The 16,399-nt window shown below is 35.8% G+C and overlaps 3 protein-coding genes across 10 annotated transcripts; 2 read left to right on the top strand and 1 right to left on the bottom strand.

The window, feature by feature from the left end:
* Positions 1-1,946, top strand: LOC111804917 (probable WRKY transcription factor 40). The gene is made up of 4 exons (XM_023689747.1): positions 1-192; positions 282-581; positions 819-937; positions 1,273-1,946. The coding sequence occupies exons 1-4, from the start codon at positions 82-84 to the stop codon at positions 1,667-1,669; spliced, it is 927 nt and encodes a 308-aa protein (XP_023545515.1). The 5' UTR covers positions 1-81; the 3' UTR covers positions 1,670-1,946.
* Positions 1,947-5,157: 3,211 nt separating this feature from the next.
* On the top strand, positions 5,158-7,339 carry LOC111804918 (eukaryotic translation initiation factor 5A-2-like). The gene is made up of 5 exons (XM_023689748.1): positions 5,158-5,364; positions 6,176-6,298; positions 6,420-6,476; positions 6,940-7,014; positions 7,093-7,339. The coding sequence occupies exons 1-5, from the start codon at positions 5,242-5,244 to the stop codon at positions 7,195-7,197; spliced, it is 483 nt and encodes a 160-aa protein (XP_023545516.1). The 5' UTR covers positions 5,158-5,241; the 3' UTR covers positions 7,198-7,339.
* Positions 7,340-7,704: 365 nt separating this feature from the next.
* LOC111805726 (BTB/POZ domain-containing protein NPY1-like) lies at positions 7,705-15,740 on the bottom strand. Of its 8 annotated transcripts, none has more exons than XM_023690934.1 (6): positions 15,406-15,740; positions 15,175-15,320; positions 14,800-15,095; positions 9,958-10,027; positions 8,634-9,812; positions 7,705-8,422 (listed from the first exon to the last, which is right to left on the bottom strand). In XM_023690934.1, exons 3-6 carry the CDS (start codon positions 14,859-14,861, stop codon positions 7,886-7,888), a joined length of 1,848 nt encoding a protein of 615 aa, XP_023546702.1. In that variant the 5' UTR covers positions 14,862-15,095; positions 15,175-15,320; positions 15,406-15,740; the 3' UTR covers positions 7,705-7,885. The 8 variants fall into 8 exon arrangements, with proteins under 8 accessions (XP_023546702.1, XP_023546701.1, XP_023546700.1 ...); XM_023690933.1 differs by lacking the exons at positions 14,800-15,095; positions 15,175-15,320; positions 15,406-15,740 and adding exons at positions 11,679-11,974; positions 12,054-12,199; positions 12,285-12,619; XM_023690932.1 differs by having other exon boundaries at positions 15,175-15,740.
* Positions 15,741-16,399: the final 659 nt, after the last annotated feature.

The following is a 16,399-nucleotide window of genomic DNA, read 5'->3' as shown; positions in this document are numbered from 1 at the left end:
GGCTCTATTCGTTCAGTCTAAGAAACTTGTTTCCCGGTTTGACAATTCCTCTGCGCTTGAAATTCTCCCTTCTTCTAGAATATGGAACCCTCAGCCACCATCAATACTTCTCTCGATCTGAATTTCAATCCTCCGCCGTACACCGATGACGAATCTCCGGCCACTTCTACTCTTACTCCACTTAAAGCAGAGGTCGGTTGTTGACAAATTTAATTAAACCTCTAATTTACTTTTCTAATCACAGCAATGAATACTTAAATCAGATCTTCATCATCTTACAGACACCGGCTGTTCTTGCCGAAAAGTTGAATCGGATGAGTTCGGAGAATCAGAAGCTAAATCAGATGCTAGGACGCGTCGTTGAGAATTACAGTCTTCTGCAAAATCAGGTGATCCGTTTGATGTTCAAATCGAGGAAGCGAAAGGCAGGTTGCGATAGTTGCAACTTCAATCGGAACGGATCTGATCAATATTGTGGCTGCTGTAGCGACGATGATTCGTGTTATAAGAGACCTAGAGAAAGCAGTAAGCCGAAGGTCATGAGAGTTTTGGTTTCGACGCCAGTTTCCGATTCCAGCCTGGTACGTAACAAATGCAATACGCATTTTAGTTTCACGATTATTCGATTTAGAAAATTTTCGCGTCCGTGTTTTCTGTTATGATTTTATTTGATTTTGTTGTGAAGAAACTGACATGGAATCATTAGTTGCGTCCGTTTCTTGCTTTTGTCAGAATAATTTCGTGATAGTGGAACTCTATGTAGTTTGACGTGAAAATTTATGCGGATTTGAAAAAGAGTATTAATTCTAAATTTGTAGGTTGTGAAGGATGGATATCAATGGAGGAAATATGGTCAAAAAGTCACTAAAGACAACCCCTCCCCTAGAGCTTACTATAAATGCTCATTTGCTCCTAGTTGCCCGGTGAAAAGAAAGGTAATTTCCTCGAACTTTCTTCTGTCGCCTTATACGTTTCAATCAACCTATTTTTCTTCTCTCATTAATTTTTCAACTCTTTTGCACTGTATTGTATTCCATACTATTTAGATTTCTTTCCATAAAATCCACAAAAATCGCTGCTCTAATACTCTTACCAACTAATAGATCGGCTCAGTTCATAGTTTGATAACAATATCGTTAAATGATTAAATAACAAAAATTCGATAAAAAATCAAAAGGTTATCAAACTCATCAGAACTTGTGAGGAGGAATTTGTTTTGGATAGTCATAATCTCCTTTCTTTGTCTGTCTTTTTTTTTTTTTTTTTTTTTTGNCAAAGAAGTGTTGAAGATCCATCCTATTTAGTGGCCACTTATGAAGGAGAGCACAATCACCCGAAACCTAATTCTGGAATTGAGTATCAATTGGTTGGACCAATTCAGTTGGGTTCAAATCTAGATTCTTCTGTTTCATCACCCTCCTCCTCAGTCGTCAAAGGTCCATCAATAATGCCTTCCGTTGTAACCTATGATTATTTATCCAAATCCCCATCAACGACGACCACTGTGAAAGCTTCAGTTCCAGAACTTGAAACACCCCCAGCTTCTTCATCAACCCAAACTATTCTAGTTCAACAAATGGCTTCCCTTTTGACCAGAGACCCAAACTTCACCAGAGCCCTTGCCACTGCCATTACTGGAACCATGGTCGATAAAGAAATCTGGCGATAATAATTATGATTTGTTGGCATATAATCCTCAGCATACTATATTTAATGAACACTGAAATAAAAGATTCAATTCTTCCCTCTTTTAGCCAGGATTGAAACTTGAGGTGGCTATGGTGAAAAATTGGCATTAGGTTTGATGAGGGGCTGTCTGTATCGAGCCGTAAAATCAAACCCTTCCTCTTCTCATCAACTTATTTTGTTAGGATCTTGATTTTTTTTATGTATATTGGCCCATTTTTGTTGATATTCCCACTAATAATATATCCTATTTCGTTTTATTTTATGTTTGATTGGATCCATACCTATCCCAAGTTTGCATCACCATGAAACCCATTCGTTAGTAATCTTGATCCTCCACGATAGTATGATAGACTTTGCTTTTGGTTTTCACGAAAGACTTCGTGCCAACAGAGATAATGTTTCTTACTTATGATCTTTCTCCTCTCCTAACAATCCTCGATTCAAATAAAGATTTAAATTAAAGAAAAGACAATAAATATGTATTGGAAAGGACAAAGAGGAAGAAAACTTGGGATTGAAAAGGTAATCCAAAGAGGCTTTTCATTACATTGAAAAGTGGACGAATATCAATTCCCAAAAAAAAAAAAAAAAAAAAAAAAAAAAAAAAAAAANAGCTACTGGGCAGTGACCAGTGGGAACAGTGAGAAAAATAAAAAAAATAATAAAAAAAATTAGTCAGGCGGGCGTCGGCCGGCGTGGGAAAGCGGGCACCGCGTAAGCACAGACCGACTCAGCGCCGGAAAAGTTGACAAAAGAAGAAACCCTAATTAAAAAAAGAGGTTAAAACAGCCGATTTGTGTTCATATAGAGCACTGACTTGCAGGCGACTGAAAGTTATGGGCTAATAATCTGTGTCATAAAATAAAAATAATTGAAATAAAAAGGAAGTCTTGGTCTTCGGATTTTTTATAAATTTATTTAATTGTTTCTTAATCCCCACGAAATAATGGTTGAGACCAGTCTTCATTTTATCCCCATTGTCTTGTTGAGAAAGTTCCTCAAGACTTCCTGTTGAAGAAATCATAATTTGACCCCACAACCAACTTCATCTCCTCTCTATAACCACTTTTCTCTTTGGCTAGTTTTTTTTTTTCTTTTAATTTTTTTTTTTAAGTTCTAGAAAGATTTGAATATCTCACGTCTTATTAATGTGTTTACATTCATAGATATGATAAATTTATGTTTGGTTTTTGAATTTATTGGATCTCAAACTTACGTGCTAAGCTATATCTTTTACATATTTGGTATAGATTTTAGTTTCATAGGATAGATTAAATTATAAATTTAGTTTATAAATTTTGAATTTGGTTATATCGTTTCGCTCTTAACTTTAAAAACTATAATAAATTTTGATATTCTTAAAATTCGCATATTTAATTGACACAAAATTAAAACGATAAAATTTTATTAGGTTTCAAAGTTCAGAGACTAAGTTTATAATAGGGGTGGGTTAAATGACGAGAGAACCCAACCAACCTAGATTACTCGACCCAAACTATAAAATTTGGTTGAATTATGTTTTTTGGGTTTGGATTAGGTTAATTTTTTTTTTTAATATATGGAAGATAAATATGATTTTTAAATAAATAAATAAAAGAATAGATTAACCACCTAACAAAAAAACTAGGGAGTTGGGTTGGGTTGAGCTGTAATAAACTCAGTTGAAATTATTGGGATCACCAATCTAACTCTAGGAGTTGATTTAGTAAAATTTTCGACCTAATCCAACTCAACTCATGCACACCCCTAGCTCGTAATCAAAATTCATGATTGTGTTAATGAAACAAATAACGTAGTAGGGCATCTTGTAACTAAAAAAAATAATAAAAAAAATAAAAAGAAATTTCAAAATAAAATCCCCAACTTTGTCATGATTGAAAAAGAAAACCTTATCCAAGCTGGGGCCACGTGTCCGCGACGTGGATTTATTATCTTTTAAATATTCAAATTCAATGGAGAATATTAATTCTCACAGGAATCAAAAACGAATTTTGATTGGTGCATGGATTTTTAATTTGGATTTGTTGGTATCTGATAATAAGTACATTTATTGTACGATTGACGTGGACAACCGTTGACGTGGAATTTTTGTTCCTAACCTTATTTTCCTCCTTTCTTAGCTTTTTTTTTCCCTAATTATTGCATTTTGTTTTTATTCCATTACTATTTTTAGCTTATAATTTTATTAATTGGTTGTTGCATCTATTAAAATTAATAAATATAACGATAATATTTTCTTGCTCAGAGTTTTAGATATAATAATCAAGAGAAAAACGGTAAGTATAATATAAAATATGTTATATCTCATTTCACATCTAAGTCGATTGGGATGATAGAAAAATATTATATTGATGTGATTGATAATGAACAAAGCTTAAGCTTAGAGTCTACTTTGACAATAAGCCACTTGACTTGTTTGGTTGAATAATCAAATCCTTTTACATCAACTCTCCTCCCATTTCTTTGTCCTTTTATGTGGAAAAAATGCTTTCTTTTAGGATTTTTTACAAGATAATCATGCTGTCTATTTGATGAGAAATTGACGTAGAAATCGTGAAGGATACATGCATTAACGAGGCAATTGTGGAAATTGAGGTTTGTTAGCTTTGTAGAGCTCATCGAAACATTGTGAAATCTCATATCGGTTGGAGAGGGGAGAACAAAACATACCTTATAAGGGTGTAGAAACCTCTCCCTAATAGACTCGTTTTAAAACCGCGAGGCTGATGGCGATACGTAATTGGTCAAAACAGACAATATCTATTAACAGTGGGATTTGTGTTGTTACACTATTACTCTCCTAAAGAGTATAGTTATAGTCGAGGAAGCAGTAATTTACTTTTCTTGGTTGAAATAGACTCGATAATTCTTTAGAATTTACTTAAAGGTCGAGAGCGTTTCAATAATGACCATGAACGGTCGTGTGACAAAAAGAGATAAAGGGTCGAAACTCAGTCATGTGGCATTAGGCCCAATATAGAATATAGAATAAACCCAAATTTAATTGATAAGGCCCATAAATAAGTCAAGCTTTAATGGGCTAGGCCCAAATAAACGGGTCATGCGGCATTAGGCCCAAAATAGAAATATAAAATAAACCCAAATTTAATTGGTCAGGCCCATAAATAAGTCAAGCTTTAATGGGCTAGGCCCAAATAAACGGGTCATGCGGCATTAGGCCCAAAATAGATAAAATAAACCCAAATTTAATTGATCAGGCCCATAAATAAGTCGAGCTTTGATGGGTTAGGCCCAAATAAACCTAGCCCAGGCCCAAAGTTTAATTTTTGTTCTTCAAACTTTTAAATATGATTTTTTTTTCTTTTTTTTTTAATATAAATTTTGGTATTATATAAGTTGGTTAGTTTTAATTTTATTATTAAACAAAATCTTTTTAAAAAAAATATATATTTTTAAAAAATATATCAAAATAGAATTATATAAAGGGCGGAGTGATTCTTGCGAAAATGCTGCCGCCATATCTAAATTCTAATTCCTAAATACAAATAAATCTCTTCTTCATCTTCCTCTGGTTTTGTACGGAATTCTTCAATGTCGGACGAAGAGCATCAATTCGAGTCGAAGGCCGACGCCGGAGCCTCCAAGACCTTCCCTCAGCAGGCCGGAACCATCCGCAAGAATGGTTACCTTGTCATCAAGGGCCGTCCTTGTAAGGTATCCCATTACAATTTTCTCTCTTTTTATTTAATGGAAGGAATTGATTCCTTCTTTTCTCTGAAATCACAATTGCTATGGTTCCGGTTCTACTTTTTAGATAAAATGCTGGTTTCGATTATTGTTGGTTTAATGCCAAATTGTTGCTGCCGCGCTCCTAGATTTACGAATATGCATTGTGTAAATAAGAGAGTAGTGGAGTTTTTTAGGTTGAAATTAGGTTTTAATCACTGTTCTTGCCTGTTTGTTTTCAGTAGTTTCCTGTATGATTTAGGCATTTAAAGATGTAATCATTAACCTTTTGTTTGAGTTGTCTTTTATTATATGGTTCAACGAATTAATAGTCACTTTTCTTAGGATTTCTTTTAAGGATTTTTGAGTTCTACTGACTTCACTTTTATAAGCTTTTGCAATTAACATTCTCAAAAATCTACTACTGATTGGACAGTTCTTAAATAGATTTGATCCTAAATCTCCAACAATAAGGGTTCTAAATGTTATTTTGGTTCAGAGAGACTATCTGATCCTCTTTTTTTTTGTTACTATTGCATTGTTATGGTGTTTTTACAATTGAATCGCTATGATTTATCATGCATCACTCCCATATTGCTGGATCTAAATGGGTCTCTTTCCATACATTGTTAGAGCATTACAAAAAACTCGTCTCCAATTCTACTTATTATTTGTTCATTCAAGAGGCAGGGTTTGACAAGTTCTCTTCATGTGCTACCAAAGGAATTCCCAATTGGCATAACTGTTTAGGTGCTTTGATCTTTATATTACTCATTTTAATGATATTATGTTAAAGTAGGTAGTTGAGGTTTCTACGTCCAAGACTGGAAAGCATGGACATGCTAAATGTCACTTTGTGGCAATTGATATATTCACCACCAAAAAACTTGAAGATATTGTTCCATCGTCCCACAACTGTGATGTGAGTACCCCATTTATCTTGTTTGCTAGCAGTTCTCCTTATTTCTTTGCTTTTTGGTGTGTTTTTAAATGTTGGGTTTGCATAGCTTTTCTGTCTCACATTCTCCCCTTCCCCTCTATAGGTTCCTGAGGTTACTCGTACCGATTATCAGCTTATCGACATCTCTGAAGATGGATTTGTGAGTTTCTTCCTAATTATTTTGCTATTTGAGTACGAAAATTTAGGTTGACAATGGAATTCATGACATTTTTATGTTCATTCCAACTTGGTGGACATCATAGGTCTTTAACTTAAATACTGAATAGATTCATTTCTTACTGAAAATATTATACTTAACAGAGATTTTCCTGTACCAATATATGATGAGTTCATATCTTACATGAAGCAGTTTGATCTTTACTTGGGTTAACAATGGAATGGTTAACAAGAAAAAATAAATTGAAGAGTTGAAGGCACATGAACAAGTAACTAATCAAGACTCATAGATTACCTTGTGATGTTAAATTGTTGATTGATATCAATAGGTTGTCTGCTTTGTGCGGTACTCTGCAAGTCTGAAGTGTTAGTATTGTAGGTTACGACGTCGTGTTGGATATACTTCAATGCAATGATTGACCCACTGAAATCTGGTTTGTTGTTAGGTGAGCCTCTTGACTGACAATGGAAGCACAAAGGATGATTTGAGGCTTCCTACGGATGATAGTTTACTTACTCAGGTAAGGCTCTGCACATACTTATTCTCCTAAATACACAAAACCACATGTTTACAAAGGCGTTTCATGCATCTGTTTCAGATTAAAGATGGGTTTGCAGAAGGAAAGGACCTTGTTGTGAGTGTCATGTCAGCCATGGGAGAGGAACAAATCTGTGGCTTGAAGGATATTGGCCCAAAGAGTTAGCAAGTCTTCCCTTAAGTTTTAGTTGAGGATATTTATTCTTTTTGAATTTTGGGATGTTTTTCTTTTTGTAGGAAGTTGTTTAATATTCTCTGAACAAATGGACATAGATTTTCATAAGTAGAAAGTATAGGGAGTTTCATAACTTTGTGAACTTTTTTCTCTCTATTGTCATTCTTTTAACCTTAAACGGTGTGAGATCTTACGTCGGTTGGAAAAGGGAACGAATATTTTCTATAAGTGGGTGAAAACCTCTCACTAGTAGATGCTTTTTAAAACCGTGAGACTAACAGCAATATGTGACGAGCTAAAGCGGATAATATCTGTAAGCAGTGAGCTTGAGTTGTTACAAATGGTATCACCGGACAACTTCTAAGGGGATGTATTGTAAGATCCCATATTAGTTGGAGAAAGTAAGAAACATTCTTTATAAGAATGTGAAAATCTTTCTCTAGTAAGGCTGATGGTGAAAATCTTCCTCTGCAGCTTCTGGCTATGGGGCCGAACAAGAGATTTGAATGAACATAGATTTACATATAAAGCACAAATACAATGATTTTAACAGTTCTACAAATGGCATTTAAATATCTCATCTACCATTTTTCCTCAGAAAAGAAATTGATTAGAAAACCATTACAATATAACATCCTATCACCCTCTACATTTTGGCTGCAACAGCTTTATCCATAATCTAAGATATTGAGTGCCGCCTCTGTCTTGTATACGTACCAGAAGACTTCATATGCACAGGAACCACTGAAGTTGGACTCTGAGAACTCCCCGACGTTTCGGGACTCCGACCTTCCCCATGACCTTTACCTACGATCCATAACTTATCGAAAATTCTCCTCGACCTTGAAGGCAACAGCTTCATTCCACTTCTACTGTTCTTGCTGCTCTTCTTAGCCAACTGAGTTTTCTGAATGTCTTCATTTATCGTCATGTGCCCCACATTGTGTTTTAGGGACTTGCTGTTGTCCAACTCCTTCGGGCATTCTTCGTCTATGCTCGTCATTGCACTCGACGAGTCTCGAGAGTTGTTGTTGTTGTTTTGTGCTTCGACACCAGCTGAGACTCTAACCTGTTCAAAGAAGAGAACTTGAACGACAACTCTAAGTGGGAGCCGTTCATTCTGCGCTGCATGCATCGACGCCTCCGTTGTAAGTTTCTTGACATCAATCAGACCACATATCTTCCTCTTATCAGCTTTTGTCAAATTTGGGTGAACCTGGAAAAAGCATGCGAAGGTGTTAACCATACTTACATAAAGACTCAAGGTTGCTACTTCACAATTTCGGAGCATATAGACTTGAATGTGTTACGCTCAAAACAAAATACGTCGATCGCTTCGGTTATGGAATCGGCTAAAGTGCACACCATGTTATTTTAACAACTTCATACAGCAATATAAACGGTTGTGAAAACTCTACGTTGCGTACCTTAAGATAAATGTCGATTGCTTTATATAATCTATCATGTATTGGCCTTGCAAATTCAGGAATCGACTGTGACAAGTCGATGAACCTAGCGAGTAAGAGACTCGGGTCATCTGCAATTTCAGCAAGATACTCGTCAATCAATTTAGCTACATTCAATGAGGACCCATGCCCCAGTAAAAGATTATCAGCTCCTTTCTCGCTCCGCTCGATATCATCCGAATCTCGGTTGAACTTATGATGAACAAAATACTGATTCACAATCCTATGAACCAAGTCAACATCATATCTTGTAATCTGGGGAGATTGTGCAAGAATCAATAAATCTTTGACTGAAGCCTCATGTAGCTTCAAGCTAATTCTCTTCACCAAATCTTCCCTCGATGCATCATCGGCTCCAACCAAAATGGCAACCTTCATGAGTTTGAGCAAGAAACCGCATGAGCAACCTGTGGTTCTGTCGGATGGCAATAAGCAAATGATTGTTTCAATGAGAGACCTGTTCCTCTTAATATGGGCATCAGAGGCCAAAGCATTTACAGTGTCTGGTAGCCATCTAACAGCATAAGTTTTAAGCGCCTCCCCAATTACAGAACCGTCCATTCTTCCCTTTGATTTCACAGCAATCATAACACGCCTATATAGATCAATCTCTAGCTCACAAACATCTTCAACCCACCAGTCGTTTGGTACACAGTCAATTTTCTTTTGACCCTTCATTCCATCATCTACAATTCTATCTACCTCTGCAAGTTTCCTGTTATATGTGTAAGACCATGTGATATTTGCAGGGTCCACAGAAGTTTTCGAGGCAATCGAATCGATACATCTCCCTACAATATTCAAATCTTCAGACCATGGAAGAAGAGATTTGGATGTTTGGAGCACAATGATGGAGTCTTTCCAACTACGAAAGATGCTAGAGTTTAGGAACACCTCGATCTTGAATACAAGGTTTCCTTTTTCGATATCCTCGGTCATTTCGAGGAATTCAGCAGCACAACGAGCAGCCACAACATTATAGGCATTAAGAGTAACAGTGATTCCATAGCAAAACTTTGCACATATTTCAAATGCCTTAGGTCCACCAGGAAAATCAATCAAATGAATTTCTTCGGAATTCTCCTCATTGGCTTTTGATACTAGTTTTTGCAAGCAATTGCTCTTGGACAACAGAGGAAACTGTAGACAGAAAAACTCAAACTTCTGAGATAACTTGATTAGGCTTTTATCATATATGTTAACAGTAACAGAAACAAAAAAGTAATCAACTTTCTGTCAGTCTAAGAGGATGCCAAATCCACCGATACAACAAAGAACATCGTACCTTATGAACACGAAACTTTACTTCACCGACAAAAATGGTAACGTCCGTGGGCAATTCTGATGAAACATACCTGAACAAAGTAAATTATGGAAGAAACAATGAAGACAAATCAGAGACGAAAAACATAATTTGGAATGATTGATAGAAGGTCATCTGAAGAAAATTATTTGAAAATCAAAAAATAAAGCAGCCAAAACAGTGGGTAGCTACAATCACTTAGTTAATACATTGAATGTATAGATTTAAATTCTTCCAACAACAGTATAACTGCTCCTATCATATCAATCAATTAAAGAATGGCGGCTGAATTAGTCATCCTGAAGCGTTCAAGGTTTAGTTGCTATTATTGCATGGGTAAAAACAAATGGAGTCCATGCATTGGGAAAGCCTTTTTCATTGATGCCAGGACAGTCAAATGTCAAGAAAGAGACATGGCACTGAAAAGAAAGTTTGGGCACCTCTGTTTGAGAGCTCAAATTATCCCAAAATACTAAAAAACGTAACAAGGCTGTCAAAATTTCAGAAGCAAACATGGAGTGAACTCTAACAAAGTTCTTTCATCCGGTTGAAAAAGGATACGGATATCATTGCATACTAACAAAAACAAACAGACAAACCATTAGTCTAGCACCATCTTAGCCTGACCAGCTGACAAAGGAATGATCGACAAGGCACAAGCGTACATGCAGGAGGCCATATGATAACAGGGTATTCTGCATGTAATCTAATATGCCAAAGACAATAATTGTTCGGAATCCATTTCTAATATTTGAACCCACGAAAAATAAAGGGAATGGATCAACTTGTGAGATTTCATATCAGCTAGAGAGGGGAACTAAATATTTCTCATGAGGATGTGAAAACTTCTCTCCGATAGACACATTTAAAAACCTTGATATAAAGTCTGGAAAACGAAAAAAGAATAACATCGGCTAGCGGTAGTGGGTTTTCGCTGTTACAAATGGTATTAGAGCCAAACTCCAAAGATGTGGAAACCTCTATCTAACATAAACGTTTTAAAACCTTGAAAAAAAATAAAAGTCCAAAAACAACAATAATTGTGGCTGGCTCCCGCGGTTACCGTTAAAGAAATCAAGGGCTAACAAGTGGTGCAGATGGTCCATGATGAAAGAGAAGATGGGTTATAGATAACCCAAAGGAAAAAGATTACACGAACCACCGAACTCAACAAGAAGACGACAACACACGAGTGGACCACCATCTCTGATGTCGTGGAAAGAATTCCAGTTGCCTCCAATTTCGCTTGCAAAACTAAATATTAGCATCGAACCAACTAATAAAATGAAAACCCCGCATAGAATTTTATCGTATTGATCCAATTATTGACACCGATATTTCTTTTTCCTCTAAAAGCATATGTTAGTGCACCAAAAACAGAGTAGCGGGTCAAGTCATCTATGAACAGCTTCATGAAGATTCACAAGTTTTAATATAGATAAGGAAACACTTAATTACTAGAACTGACAGACAAGAAAATACACATTTAATGAATAAGAAAGACTTGGGACAAGGGGAGAACAGTAAAGTCGAGCGAAATGAAACCAGAATGAAAAACATTCGAGGGTTTGAGCTTGACAATACGACAATTTCAGAATGAAAGCGAACGGCAGTCACGATTTGAGATTCTAAGTGCAGAGTGGAAAAGAAAATGTTGCTACTAAAATGCGGATATGAAACGAAGAATTGAAGTAGGTGCTCACCGAGTGGTTTTTCCATCGGCTAGAAAAGCGTCCGGTTTCGATCCCAACTTCATGAACTTCATCTTTGATGATAATATAACGAAACAAACGCTGCAGAAAAACACAGAAACACGACTCCTCTGTTTTCCTTTAACTTCGTTCACGCCATCAATCTCCTTCCGCTACTGCTAGACAAGTTGTGGGACTTACCCAGTCGAGCAATGACAGGCCCGAAACAAATTCAGTGTAAGAACCTCAAGCCTATAATAGAAATGGCGGATTTTCAGAGATTTCCTCCGTCGATAGCACGTTACTACCTGAGAATCATAATAGACATTAGCGCGAGAGAAATGCTCGATTTGAACCAATGTCTCGGTTATCGTGTCCATCAATTACCTTGTATGCATTATGATGACATTGCTGACGCTCGTTTAACTCAAAACAGAGAGATCATTTCATTATTCACAAAAGAAAATAGCGTTTAGGAGGAAAATGGGGGGAAACATCAAACTAGAAGAAAGAGAAGTTCCTCTGGCGAAGAACTTGCACAGAAAAAATGGCGTCAGGAGGAAAGGAATGGGAAAGTGGATCGAATTATGTCGTTCGGTTCGAAATAAAAAAACTCACAAGAACTAATAGTAGCAGGCGAGTAGCAGCATTGCAGACATAGAAATAGACCTCTTCTTCTTCTTCTCCGCTCTGTAACTGGAAAAAACCATCATAAATTGCAGCCGCCTTTGCTTTAATTCATCTTGATTCGGTGAAGATCTTCAAAAAAAAGGCGCAAATCTCAAAGACTCTGCAGTATCAAATCATGAACAATTCCCTGTTTCATCCCCCGATTTTTCCATCAAACCAAATTTTGAAAATGCAAGGAAATTTAGAAGAGAATATTAGAGAAAGAAATTCGTGTTCGTTTTTCGCGGAGTTCTTCGCGCGTTCCACTCAAGCTCTGTTAGTGTGTGTGTATGGCAGAATAGGGCACTGTATCACCGCTTATGACGTTAAAGCACGCCACCTCCCCATGGACGATTTTACCCCTAATCGTTATCTTTATTCCCGGTTTTGTCCTCGTTTATCATCCAGCTGGCGTTTCTTCATCACGCGCCTCTAGGGATTATTTACAGTCTTAACTTTTGACTTATTGACTGGACCCCACTCCCCTGGCTCATTTTTTAATTGTCTACGTGGCTGTGATGCAGCCAGCTAGGTAGGGCAATATTGCGCTACGCTGCTCTATTTCCTACGATTCAATTATAGCATCCCACGTGGCACCCTCTTCCATGGGTCAGTAAATTTTGACCCAATTCATTTTCCCGTGAAAAGTAATTATTATGAGTTAAATTTTTTTTTAATGGGTTGGTAAAAAGAAATAACTCCCTTTCTCAGCGCCGTAGTACAGGGGTGAAATGGGTCCCACATGGCTCCGACGTGGAAATTAACTTTTATAAAATATATATATATATAATTGGATTATGCAAAGCCCATAATTGGTAGTGAAAGCCACTCAGATTTCACACATCTACTTCGCTTTGCAAAAAGCTCAAAATATAATATTCAACAAATAATTAATTAATTAACATTAAATAAAATAAATCGAAAAAAAAAAAAAAAAAAACAATGTTTGAGAGCGCCGACAGATTTTGAGGAAAACCACTGTAAAGTATGTTGGTTTCCACAAAAATCGGTACAATTTTTCATTTCCATCTTTACCCTTTCCGCTCATGCAACCCAACTAATAATCATTTTACTTTTAATTATCAATTTTAAATTATATTTATATTTATATTTAAGAGCATACAATAATTAATTTATTCTATAAATTTAGAGCCCTATTTTATAATTAGTTTTAAATTTAAATAGGAATAACAAAAATTAAAAAAATTATAATAAGAAATGGACAAGAGACATTAAAATTAAAATTTTTGACGACATATATATATCCATCAACCACGACCACACAAGAGGAAAGGTACAAAATCTCAATGTTTGAGATAAGCAAAATGTGGCCTATAGTGTTAGCGTTATTGGTGGAATTGTTACGAGTAATTTCAAAATTCTCGGAGATACGAGACATAAATAAAGTTAAGGATTCCGTCATTATTAAAATTAGGTTAAATGGTTAAAAATATCCCTAAATTTTTAAATTTTTCAATAATGTTTTTAAATATTTTAATTTTTTAAAAAAATTTCATAAATACGGATAAATGTGTTTTTAAATATTTAAAAAAAATTGAAATACATGAAATTTTTTAAAACTCTTGGGTATTTTTTAAATAAATTATTAACCATTTTTATCGTAATAGTTTTTTAATATATTTTTTTGTTTAAGATATTATTAAAAAAAATTAAAATTTATGAATATTTTTTTAAAATAAAGTGGAAAGTACAAAGTTGGATAATTTTAATAATATTTTTATTAATTTAATTAATTGGAGGTTGCAATTTGCATGCAATAAATAAAAAGGTGAGGAAAGTGTAAGCATTAAATTGGACAACAACTTCCATGCAAATCGGTCCCAATTCTATTCCATCCAATGGGGTCCCTCTTATGGGTAGGGGACCATTTACCTTTTTATTTATTTATTTATTTTAAATAATAAAGAAAAAAAAAAAAAAAAAAAAAACAAAAAAAAAAAAAAAAAAAAAAAANGTGGAAAGAATTCCAGTTGCCTCCAATTTCGCTTGCAAAACTAAATATTAGCATCGAACCAACTAATAAAATGAAAACCCCGCATAGAATTTTATCGTATTGATCCAATTATTGACACCGATATTTCTTTTTCCTCTAAAAGCATATGTTAGTGCACCAAAAACAGAGTAGCGGGTCAAGTCATCTATGAACAGCTTCATGAAGATTCACAAGTTTTAATATAGATAAGGAAACACTTAATTACTAGAACTGACAGACAAGAAAATACACATTTAATGAATAAGAAAGACTTGGGACAAGGGGAGAACAGTAAAGTCGAGCGAAATGAAACCAGAATGAAAAACATTCGAGGGTTTGAGCTTGACAATACGACAATTTCAGAATGAAAGCGAACGGCAGTCACGATTTGAGATTCTAAGTGCAGAGTGGAAAAGAAAATGTTGCTACTAAAATGCGGATATGAAACGAAGAATTGAAGTAGGTGCTCACCGAGTGGTTTTTCCATCGGCTAGAAAAGCGTCCGGTTTCGATCCCAACTTCATGAACTTCATCTTTGATGATAATATAACGAAACAAACGCTGCAGAAAAACACAGAAACACGACTCCTCTGTTTTCCTTTAACTTCGTTCACGCCATCAATCTCCTTCCGCTACTGCTAGACAAGTTGTGGGACTTACCCAGTCGAGCAATGACAGGCCCGAAACAAATTCAGTGTAAGAACCTCAAGCCTATAATAGAAATGGCGGATTTTCAGAGATTTCCTCCGTCGATAGCACGTTACTACCTGAGAATCATAATAGACATTAGCGCGAGAGAAATGCTCGATTTGAACCAATGTCTCGGTTATCGTGTCCATCAATTACCTTGTATGCATTATGATGACATTGCTGACGCTCGTTTAACTCAAAACAGAGAGATCATTTCATTATTCACAAAAGAAAATAGCGTTTAGGAGGAAAATGGGGGGAAACATCAAACTAGAAGAAAGAGAAGTTCCTCTGGCGAAGAACTTGCACAGAAAAAATGGCGTCAGGAGGAAAGGAATGGGAAAGTGGATCGAATTATGTCGTTCGGTTCGAAATAAAAAAACTCACAAGAACTAATAGTAGCAGGCGAGTAGCAGCATTGCAGACATAGAAATAGACCTCTTCTTCTTCTTCTCCGCTCTGTAACTGGAAAAAACCATCATAAATTGCAGCCGCCTTTGCTTTAATTCATCTTGATTCGGTGAAGATCTTCAAAAAAAAGGCGCAAATCTCAAAGACTCTGCAGTATCAAATCATGAACAATTCCCTGTTTCATCCCCCGATTTTTCCATCAAACCAAATTTTGAAAATGCAAGGAAATTTAGAAGAGAATATTAGAGAAAGAAATTCGTGTTCGTTTTTCGCGGAGTTCTTCGCGCGTTCCACTCAAGCTCTGTTAGTGTGTGTGTATGGCAGAATAGGGCACTGTATCACCGCTTATGACGTTAAAGCACGCCACCTCCCCATGGACGATTTTACCCCTAATCGTTATCTTTATTCCCGGTTTTGTCCTCGTTTATCATCCAGCTGGCGTTTCTTCATCACGCGCCTCTAGGGATTATTTACAGTCTTAACTTTTGACTTATTGACTGGACCCCACTCCCCTGGCTCATTTTTTAATTGTCTACGTGGCTGTGATGCAGCCAGCTAGGTAGGGCAATATTGCGCTACGCTGCTCTATTTCCTACGATTCAATTATAGCATCCCACGTGGCACCCTCTTCCATGGGTCAGTAAATTTTGACCCAATTCATTTTCCCGTGAAAAGTAATTATTATGAGTTAAATTTTTTTTTAATGGGTTGGTAAAAAGAAATAACTCCCTTTCTCAGCGCCGTAGTACAGGGGTGAAATGGGTCCCACATGGCTCCGACGTGGAAATTAACTTTTATAAAATATATATATATATAATTGGATTATGCAAAGCCCATAATTGGTAGTGAAAGCCACTCAGATTTCACACATCTACTTCGCTTTGCAAAAAGCTCAAAATATAATATTCAACAAATAATTAATTAATTAACATTAAATAAAATAAATCGAAAAAAAAAAAAAAAAAAAAAA

The sequence above is a fragment of the Cucurbita pepo genome, chromosome LG11, assembly GCF_002806865.2.
Source record: "Cucurbita pepo subsp. pepo cultivar mu-cu-16 chromosome LG11, ASM280686v2, whole genome shotgun sequence".
Lineage (NCBI taxonomy): Eukaryota > Viridiplantae > Streptophyta > Magnoliopsida > Cucurbitales > Cucurbitaceae > Cucurbita > Cucurbita pepo.
Note: the sequence above shows the minus strand (reverse complement) of the source record. Positions and strands in the feature narration are given on the sequence as shown.